The following is a 10,796-nucleotide window of genomic DNA, read 5'->3' as shown; positions in this document are numbered from 1 at the left end:
CTCATTGAAGGGTCGTGGTTGGAACTTTCCACCAATTCTTTCCTTTTTTTTTCCCCTCTCTCTAGCCTTGGCCCTGTCGCTTTGCCTGTCACAGTGAAGTCCGCGGCAGGCCTCCAGTGCATGGCTGTTAAACTCCGCGAAATTTGTCATAAGGGTGTCAGGTATTTCTTACCGGCTTCCCAAAAACTTCGATAAAGAAATCTTTCCCTGGAGTGTCCCCTTCAGGCTGCATTTTGACGCTGTCTTGAGTTGAAGGAGAAGGAGCTCGAGGGCAACAGGGCAGCAGAGGAAAAGATGCCCCAGGGCCGCAGGCCAACCCGGGTGGCCACGCTGGGGGTCAGACATACCCACCTTGCTCGGGCTCTGCTCAAGCAGAGTCAACTTATTTTCTATTGAGAGTTCAAGCCCGTCGAGATTATGCTGCTGTTCCTTATCATTCTGTTGCCGGTAGTTTTTAAATTTAGTTTTGTTAGCCTCTCAGCACTGCAGCGCTGGAGCTGTCCTGAAGGCTCTCCCTCGGGAAATGGGAATTCTACTTGTGTGGGTAAGTAACCCCATCAAAAGGAGTTCGCGTCTTCCCGGGAACTGCCCTCAGATACCTGTTCATTCTGTCTTGTATACTTGGGCATTTTTTTTTTTTTTTTGGTTTGTCTTTGGGTGTGTATATTTGCTTCCTTTTTGTTTTCTAATGCTGGCTGTTAGAGCTAATCTGCTACTGACTATAAAAATTCATGGCTCTCAAATTGTTCTTCTGTGTGTGAGTGATTAGGTCTCATTTTTAACTAGCTGAACATTTCACATAAACCTCCGTCTTGATTCTGACATGAGGAGTGATTACTTAGTTGATTAGCTTTATATGGGAAACGGGGAAACAGATGGTTTTTTTTTTTTTTTTTTTTTTGAGACTGTCTCTTAAGCCGTGAAGAAAAAAATATCCTCCTTCGGATAAATTTCTTTAAGAACTCAGAGGCTGCTAACACCCAGTGAAAAATGGGAAGGGAATTGGGCACAAAAGTGATTCTATCATTGTGAAAGTTAAGCTAAGTTTCAAGTTAAACCTCTTCCCATCCTCCCTCACTGCTGTTTCTGAAGCTCTGACGCAGCTCCAGTTTTTAGTAACAGGTGCATTGTAATTTTGGGAACTGCTAAGAAATGCTAATATGCCACAACCCCTCCCATATTAAATGGGTTTTTAATCAAGAGTGAGTGGGAATTCTACTGAATGTAAAATAGCAATCCTGAGTAAGGACTTTGCCTGAAAAAAATGTCTCTTCCCCCTGCCCCCTCCTCGATTCATTTAATTTAATCCTTGGGTGGGTCTCCAACCTGCTGCTCAAACAAGTTAGACATTTCCGTCCATTACAGGCCATGAACTGCCCTGATATTCCTTTCTTGGCATTTTGCCCTTCTGAGAAGAGGGCTAGCTCCCAAAAAGAGGTAGATTGAAGGAAATACAGTAAATTTTCCAGAAGAGAAGCCTCTGGAATACAGCACGAAATAGTGGGAATAAAGGGAACACTTCTGAGGCAAACAGCTGTTGTTGGGCTCCTGTCCTGGCCGTCCCGTAAAGGAAGTTACCAGAGAGGAAGTCAGGGCCCTGTCACCAGGCAGCATTTACTGGAACAGGTGAGCAGAGCCCTAGGGTGCTGGAAGGAAGGACTGCGTTCTAGTTATCTCCATGTTCCCAACACCTAGAACATTTCTGCCCTCATAGTGTATGCTCAATAAATTCTTGCTGAATAAATAGAGCTGTGTTTCCCTGGTCTGCTAATCAAGGCCCTGAAGAATAGCAATGAAAAGGGAATGACAAAAGACAAAAATGACCTCGTGAGCCTGTTACACAGCTGTTGGAGACATAGCTCTACACATAGTCATGTCGAGTGGACTGGACCGTTTTGGGGTGGAAATAGTTGGCAAGTGACCAGAGTCAGGCACTGCCATCTGCATGGGATGAGGGAAGATAGTGGGAGCCACTCAAGAAGCAGAACCTGAGACAGCAAAAATAGTACGAAAATGAACTTTTACTCATGGCTTTAGAGTCTCAGGGAACGACCAGATCCCTGCTAGCAAGTGAGTCTGCACCTCAGGCTTCTTGCCCCCCCCCCCCTCCAGTGGCTCAGAAGTGCCTTCACTGAGGCTGGTTGAAGAAATAAACTTGAAGCCCAGGATAGAGACAATGAGTCAGGGGGACTGTGTCACAGAGTGGAAGGAACAGAGATTTTAGAAGCAAACATACCTCATTTCAAATCCATGCTACCTACTTAATAGTTGAGCTACAGTGGAATATTGCTGAAAAATAATAATGCCCCCTTTCAGAATTGTTGTGTGGATTCCATGAGATAACACGGGAAATGCACCTGCCACGGAGGCTAGCAGATTGTGCTCAATAAACGTCCTCTGGGCTCCATATCTTGGCTAAATCTCTTTGATCAAATCCTATCACAAAATGCCTTACTTGAACACTGCAGTGACATGGCACAGACCCCACGGAGGGTGGAATGTCTGGATGCCACTTTGTGATTCTGTCTCTTTGCTCCCTTGCTCCTCACAAGTCACAGGTTTAAAGCCCCTACTTTCTACTCCAGGTCTCCTGTTAGCTGATAACTGCCTGGGTCACACCCTATGCCCCATGCATTTCAGAGGATAGTATTTCTCCTCTCTAAATAGATATGGTGCCATCATCTATTTTTCCTCTAATTAAGTTCTACTTGCCTTATTCCTTGCCCCTGGCATTGAGACAGACCACCTGTAGCCAGCCTGACCCAGCAGGAAGAATGCTTTGTGGTCTGATTCAGGTAACCTTATGCAATGTCGTCTTGCATGTGACTGTGAGCCAGAGAAAATAAGTGATAACAACACAGAACTGGGTTTTCTTCATTTCTTCCCTCCCCTACACCGCCTGCTTTTTTTTTTTTTTTTTTAAATCGACTGTGTATTCTGTTAGCTTCTGTTTGAACTACAGTACATAAGGAGAGAGCAGTAAGGAAAACTGCTGGCCAGTGGCTTCTGAGCTTTCAAGCCTATTTGCCCTGGAGGAGAAATAGCAGTTGAAAAGGAACTGTTCCTGTTTTATATCTGTACCCGCATTATTTAAATGAACTTTCCTGGTAAATAGAGTGAAGAAGTAGTACAGGTCAAGCCTCAGAGAGCTGCTGGCTGCAGGCTGGATCCTGGGGCACTAGTTAGCCGACTGGGGAGGTCACTTTTAGCAGCAAACAGTGAAATCACTGATTTCAGCACCGGTTAAGGCTTGGTCAGCTTCCCAGTCAAGTGCAAACCAGAGGAACTCCATGATCAAAATCTTGTTTGTTTTTTCAGCCAGAGTTATGCAAAAGCTTTTTCAAAATAGTCTAACTGCAAAGAAATTACAGGAATGATCTTTTATGCATACCACGTGAATAAAAGCATCACCTAAATACTCAGCAGTTTGTGGTCTTTGAGGGGTAGTAGAGCTCAGTGGTAAAGAGCTTAAATTTTGGAAACTGCCTGCCTGGGTTCAAGTCCCAGTTCTGCTGCTTGTGAACTGTGTGTCATTTTCCTCAGTATCAAGTAAAGATAACTAACCCCTCCTCCAAGGATTGTTGTCAGGATTGTGTTAAAGTATTTCTTTTCAATGCTGGCTGTACATTAGAACCACCAATGGGGTTAGCATCTGGTCGGTGTGAGTGAGTCAGAGTCCCTTCTGGAGGTGGAACCTGGGCATCCTTTTCTGTTACTCTCCCTTGGTGATTTCTACAGGCATAATGGGCAGCCTGGGTTTATGGCCACTCAGTTAATACATGTAAAGTGCACAAAACAGAGCCTGGCATGTAATAAGCACTCAATAAGTCTTAGCTTCTATTAATTTTTTTATTGTTGTTAACATTATTTTATTGGTGGGAATAGTGGTAGTATCTTCTAAATATGGCTTAGTTTCTTCTATAATAATTGAATTTCTTTTACACATGGAAAAATGCCACGTTGAAAAACCCAATGACAGTTTTATAACATTACAATTTGTAGTCAAAATAATTTCAACATACATAACTTGTATTTCTGTGCTCAAAAGAAATGTTTATTAAAAACTGTATCATACTGTATCATACTGGTTTGAGTGAGTGCCCTTGTGGAACTGCAGCTCCAATATTTGCCTTTCTGTGACATCAACTGGTAAAAAATTCCACTGAGCGCAAAGTAAGTCTGCTTGTTAGATTTCTTACCAGTAGTGATTTTAACAACAGCAAAAACAAGCCACTTGAAAGTATTTAAATTTCTTATGTATTTTTCCTTATGTTTGGAATCAATTTCCCTAAGATTTGTAAAGTTGTTGAGGGCATATAAAGGAATGATAAATTAGTTCTTCAAATGAATTTACATTTTTGGGCTAGTTGGGGGCTGTCCATTTTATTTGACATTCAATTTAGAAGTTGGAAGGTGAGACTTCTTATTTCAGAGTAGAGCAAATAATTGTTTCCCATCGAAAGTAAATGGACTAGTAATTTGGCTTAAGTAAATTCAGAATCTTTATCATCTATAAATTTGCCTTCATAAAAAATCCATTTGAAATAATTCCTTGTATAGAATAAATGGTTGGGCTTTTTTTTTTAAAACTTCAGTAGTCTCCAAACTCCATTCCATCTGTAAAAAAAAGTTAAAATGTGGACATACGTTCCCAAAACACATGTTTATTTATCAGTTACTTACATAATATATATATTGATATTGTGAACATTATACAACACATAACATTTCTAACATTTTCTTTCCACACAATGATGAACCATCTTACAATCTCTAAGCGGTTACACATCCTACTTGGGAGAGACTGTTTCAGAGAACTAGTAAAATGCTGGAATAAATGCTTCCTCCTTCCTCCTTATTAGCTCAGCTCCTTTCACTTAAGCATGAAGAGAAAAGCAAAAAGGTGGCTAAGTTTTTTTTAAAGTAAAGGGGAATTATTTATAGTGAATGACTTTTTTCAGAATACGTAATTGTAGAAATAAAAATTGATCTCCCCAGTTGGTGAACTTAGCGCCCCAGGATCCCTCCTGAAGTAGGGTCGTGCTGAAATTCTGCCATGAGGGCCAGAAGGACAGACCACATCCCTAAGAATGGGTTGGAGTTTCATAAATTCTAAAGCTCTATGGCCTGCTGGGGTCAGAGTATCTTAGGATTTTTAAATTAAAATGGTCTGTGTCTCCATCTCATGTTCTGGAGAAACTCATTGTCTCCCTCCTCTATCCTGGAGGATTGCTGGGCGGGGACGGTGATGTGGAAGGAAAGGCTCTGTGTCCACTTGGTCCTTCCACTGAATTATTGACTACTGTGTGCCTTGCTTCCCTCACGCGCTGTCCCTTTCCCACACTCCATTAACTCACACCCACACCACCCTGTTTCACTTCTCAAAAGAGCCAGTGCCTTGGGCTGTGAGGGTACAAACTTTAACTGAAGGCTTGCAGCCAAAAAAAAGTTATGGTCAGGGCTTCCCTGGTGGCGCAGTGGTTGAGAGTCCGCCTGCCGATGCAGGCGATATGGGTTCGTGCCCCTGTCCAGGAAGATCCCACATGCCGCGGAGCGGCTGGGCGCGTGAGCCGTGGCCGCTGAGCCTGAGCGTCCGGAGCCTGTGCGCCGCAACGGGAGAGGCCGCGACAGTGAGAGGCCCGCGTACCGCAAAAAAAAAAAAGTCATGGTCACATCCTGATCCAGCACAACAAACAACTAGAACAAAATGTTTTTCATTCTTGTACTTAAAAGTTAAATAATTGTTTTGTGTGGAAAAGCCTTACCCACCATCCTCTCTTGAGCGCCAGCTTCTTGCCACATTTAGCCACCCCTGTTTCTCAGTGACCTTGATCTACACCTAGTCCTCTTTTTCTCGGCCTCCTTCATCTGTTTCAGGCAACCACTGTAGATTTATTCCTCCTCCAGTTCTGTTTGCTTGATCATATCCTAGGCCTCTCTTTATAAATAATAATTTAAAAACCTTAAAAAATTTCTAAATAGTACACTGGAGTGTTTTAGTAAAAACAAAACAGTTGTTTCTCAGAAGAGAAATTCTGGCCACAGGTGAAACCAGTCTTTTCGCTTGTCTTTCCACAATGGGGCAGTGTTAAGTTTGAGACAGAAGAGAAGACCAGGTGGTGGGAATGCCACGTGAAGCGGAGACTTTTCCTGAACTCTCAGGCTAGGAAGCGGCTGCGGAGTTCCAGGGTTAGGGGAGCCGTTTCTCTGGCCTGGTGGACACAGGTCAGAAGTGAGGTGGGGTACTGCCTTGAAAAGAGGCCTTCATATGTCTGGTCTTGGCCAGCCATTGTAAGGTGGGTTGTTCTTTTCTATTAATCACTAGTCATTAAAGAAGATCTGATTAAAAGTTAAAGATTGATCTCAATTGCGCTGAGGAAAATGAGCAAAAGGCCAGTCCCATGTTTCAGGTGAATGGTAGAATGGCGGGTAGGAGGGACTGTCTTCCACAAGCACTGTGACTCCACAGTGATGTGGCCGGAATGGGAGGAGGACGGATGAGAGCCACCAGTGGGTGAAGATGAGAGAGGCAGAATATTCCCCAGTCAGTGGTCTGCTATTAGGAGAATCAAATTGTTTGGATTACGAAGCAATTACGATGTCTCCTCTCTTATTTTTATCATTGACCCGTAGATTCTATTGTACTAATTTATTTAGATTAATTTATATATTGTCTTCTTTTTTTTAAAAAGCAGATGTTGGGGGTAGGAGTTTATTAGTTAATTTATTTATTTTTGCTGTGTTGGGTCTTCGTTTCTGTGCGAGGGCTTTCTCTAGTTGTGGCAAGCGGGGGCCACTGTTGATCGCGGCGTGCGGGCCTCTCACTATCGCGGCCTCTCTTGTTGCGGAGCACAGGCTCCAGACGCGCAGGCTCAGTAGTTGTGGCTCACGGGCCTAGTTGCCCCGCGGCATGGGGGATCCTCCCAGACCAGGGCTCGAACCCATGTCCCCTGCATTGGCAGGCAGATTCTCAGCCACTGCTCCACCAGGGAAGCCCCATATATTGTCTCTTAATCTAGACGGTTAAAAAATCAAACATTAGACCTCAGATGAAAGGAAACAAAAATTCCTTACCTGGGAAACTCATCTTCTAAAATCTGTTCAACATTCTTAACCTTTTAGTCACTTTGATTATAGTGGAGAAAAATCGGAAAAGAAACTAGTGACTTTCCAATATGTGTAAATTGCCTGATCTAAGATATTTCAGCAATTACTTTGATGAAATAGTTTTGCAAACCTGTTCTGAGGAAAAAAATTAAAGACTCAGTAGCTAGCCACAACAGCTGGAGAACTTTTTCAGAATGTCCAGGTCAGTTTGAAACAATGTACTTTCTTTCAAGGAATTTCTCAGTATTTTTCAAGAAATTCTCAAATTCCACAAAGCAGTTTAGTGTTTAGTTAAGTTTTAGTAATAACTCCAAATTTGAGCAATCCTAGAGCTAGGGAACAAAATGTTAGTTTCACTGTGTTATAGTTTCAAATGTTAGAATTAGAATTAACTTTAAGAAAGAACCAGGAACAAAAACAACAGCAGCAACAAAGAAAACCTTGAGCATTGAAACATAATTGTCCCCACTGTCTATTTACTTCTTGCCTACAGGTGAACGCTTTCATCTAGAACGCTAATACTACTCACCATGAAGGGAGTATTACCTGGATATTAGGTGAACCAGGAATGCAGATTTATTTTGTAGGGATTCTTCATTAACAGTAATGTTAATGCAAATATTAGCTTTGCATACCATCACTCCAGTCATGTCCCCAGCTGTCCCATTTGCTGGGACCCACAACAAGAAGATGACTGAGATCCAGGCCTGAAAGGATGTGTAATGTTTTTGTCAGGTGTAGAAGAAAAAATTACGTTAAACAGAGGAGACCTTTATACTTCTTGAAAGATCTAGCCATATCTGAAAACACATTGTATTTTATATGGCCCATGTAACTAACTTCTAAGGGCAGTTGTGGAATAATACATGTAAATACACGTATGTCTTTCTTTAGGAGATCTTTTCCTTAACGTCATCATTCAAAACTTTCCTTTGATGCTGGAAATTAGTTAATGTATAGAAACTGCAGTCATTTTAGCCAAATGCAAGGCGGGAACTTCTGCTCTCATCACCTCTTGACCTTTCTAAGTCTGAAGTTTGAATTGGTGTGTGCATCTCTTTTCACTTATGACCTTGATATTCGTATTCTCCCAAGCCTGGCCATGCTAATGTGTTTGGGTTTCCCAAGCATTTCCCAGGATACTTAGTACACTGGAGTTTGTGTGAGAATGAGAGTGATTCATGGTGGGCACTGATTTATTTGCAAAGTACCCTCCAGGGTAGGATAGACGAAGCCTTTCAGAGAAAGGCACTACCTTCTTCCTCCATTCCGAGACACCTATCAGCGTGCTACGGACTAGCTTTGTGTGTAGTAAGTGGATTTCATTCATGGGGTGGTTCTTTTTGTGGGTAGTTTGTTGCTAGGATACGCAGACAGTCCTAACAACTTCATGGCAGCTGTCTTGTTCTTTAGCACATGGTGTGTCTGTTGAGAAATAGTATTTTATTTTGTTCACTTCAATGCTTTTCTGGTTAAAATGTCAGAAGCTTGAAGGATCTTTCTTCTTCCATAAACTATCCTTGTATAAACAGGTCAAAGATGGGAGACCCCATCAAACTCAACACTGTCATAATATATGGCTGTTGACACGAATCCTCTGCATTTTGGGTCCTTCCCTTATGAGGTTTCAAAACATGCCTAGAGGTGGAAGCTACCAGGGATCTTCTGGTGTTTTTTTTTCCTTCCCCCTGAAGCATGCAATTGTTCTGTTTACTACAGGAATTTAATCTTTCCTTGGTTTGCAAGGAAATTGCAAAGGTTACTATCATTAATGTTAATTTACCCGGTGTGTGGAAATGTATAGCTTTTAGATTGAGGCAATGTTGTTGAGAATTTTAAAAGCTCCAAGTGGATCAAAAGTCTTATTATGTTTGGGGAAACATTTGAAAAAGTTTCTGAAAGTTTTCTATTTCTTGGCTATTCTAATGAGTCATGGCAAAAATTTCATGTAAGAGGAAAAAAAATAAGGTATGTGAAGAAAACTTTCCATCGCGAATCTTAATGCGTTTGAAAAGTACCCAGTAATGCTCATGAGAGGATGATTGGAGACTGTCTTTCAACATTGATGTGTTATCTTCTGGAACGGAAAGCTAAATAGAAGCACCTTCTGCATGGATATCCCTCTTTAATGCAGACTGTGTTGATGCATATAAAATGACCAGGTTTTATTCCTTCCAACAGACAGAACAAAATGCCATTTTTCAAACAGAGGATATATTTTTAGACAGAGTGAATTGTGGTTGGTGCTTTACACGAGTGGATTGATCTTGTCCCAGGAAAAACTGGAGCTGTTTTGGACAGGTGGTAGTTCCAGTGTCGCACTTGCTGTTACCTTGCTTTGCATGAAGGAGTCCTCTCACGCCTAGTCAGTGCACTACGCCTGGCAGGTTCTGATAGGCTGAAATGGACAAGGTTCAATTATGTAGCTGATATGAGCTGCTAATACTTACCTCACAGGATTGTTATGAAGACTAAATAAATTAATTCGTGTAAGGTGCTTAGGATCTTGCCTGACACACGGTGAGTTCTCAGTAAATATTAGCTATTGCTCTACCAAATACCATAGCTAAGACATATTAGAAACACCTTTGCTTTGTGTAATTTTTCTAATACCTGTTTCTTCAGATTTTCAGCAGTTCTTAGAGAAATCTGAAGTCGGTTTCTTGGCATGAGGCAAGCCCTAACAATCATCTAGGGTATTCTCTGTGATTTGTTACTATCCTTGATGATAAAGTATGGCACAAAATCCCCAATTAATTAATTTTTCTAAGTAATTATTCTTAGGGTTTGTCACGTTTGCCTTCAACATTCCAAGAAACTTACATGAGGAATTTTTCTCTGTATTTATACAGCAATGCCTACAGCTAGGGCCCAGAAATTAGCACTGGACAGGGCGGTATAATAAGAACAATGGGATTGGACTCAGGAAACATCTGAGTTCCAATACTTCTTCATTTTCTTTTCTTTCTGTCTGTTCGTCTAGAAACATTCAGAATTCAGTATCTATAGGCAAATATTTGTTTAGCCTTGCAATATGGGGAACATGATCGTAAAAGGTAGGAAAAGGAGAAGCTAATTGTGTTATTTATAAATGAGACCAACACCAAATTTTGTACATTTAATAAAAGTTTTACAGATTTAATCAATTGATTAATTTTGTAGACTTCTTTCAGAGAGTTGAGCTTTTGGTGTCACTTGGGGCATGTTGTTTGCTTTAGGTTATTGTTTTATTTCCTTTATTAGAGCTCATAATGACACATTATTGATTTGGTATTTGAAGTTTAGAGAAGCAGAGAGATGGAAACATTTCACAGAAAATAGGGGTTAAGATGAATAACATCTATTTATGAATTTACCACAGCTTAGGATTCTTTCAAAAATGCGGCAAACAAGGAAACTATTGAATTCTGTAAGACAGGCAGGTTAGGAATTGATAAATGTCAGATTAGAAAGGACCTTCAAAATCATCTAGCCCAACTGCCTCATGTTACAGATGAGAGGTTGAAATCCAGAGGGATGAACTAACTCACCAGGTTCCTAAGAGAACTGGAATTCAGGACCCTCAACTCATTTTACAGTATATACCAGGGACATGTTACCTCCCACAATTGATGTTGAAAACCCACCAATGTAATGATTTTATTACTTCTTTTGATTGAAAAGTATTAATAATGTTAAGTTAGTGTAGG

General features: G+C 41.2%; 1 protein-coding gene across 3 annotated transcripts in view; it reads left to right on the top strand.

Moving 5' to 3' along the window:
• The first annotated feature begins 417 nt into the window (after nucleotides 1–417).
• The window catches only part of EGF (epidermal growth factor), a 99,487-nt gene continuing 89,108 nt past the window's right edge, over nucleotides 418–10,796 (top strand). For all 3 annotated transcript variants that reach the window (XM_007463224.1, XM_007463223.1, XM_007463222.1), the window contains exon 1: nucleotides 418–544. In XM_007463224.1, coding sequence (XP_007463286.1) covers nucleotides 418–544 — 127 coding nt within the window. The remainder of the gene's footprint in view (nucleotides 545–10,796) is intronic.

The sequence above is a fragment of the Lipotes vexillifer genome, unplaced genomic scaffold (assembly GCF_000442215.2).
Source record: "Lipotes vexillifer unplaced genomic scaffold, Lipotes_vexillifer_v1.1 scaffold769, whole genome shotgun sequence".
NCBI classification, from domain to species: domain Eukaryota; kingdom Metazoa; phylum Chordata; class Mammalia; order Artiodactyla; family Lipotidae; genus Lipotes; species Lipotes vexillifer.
The sequence above is the reverse complement of the archived record's forward strand: the minus strand, read 5'-3'. Positions and strand labels throughout refer to the sequence as shown.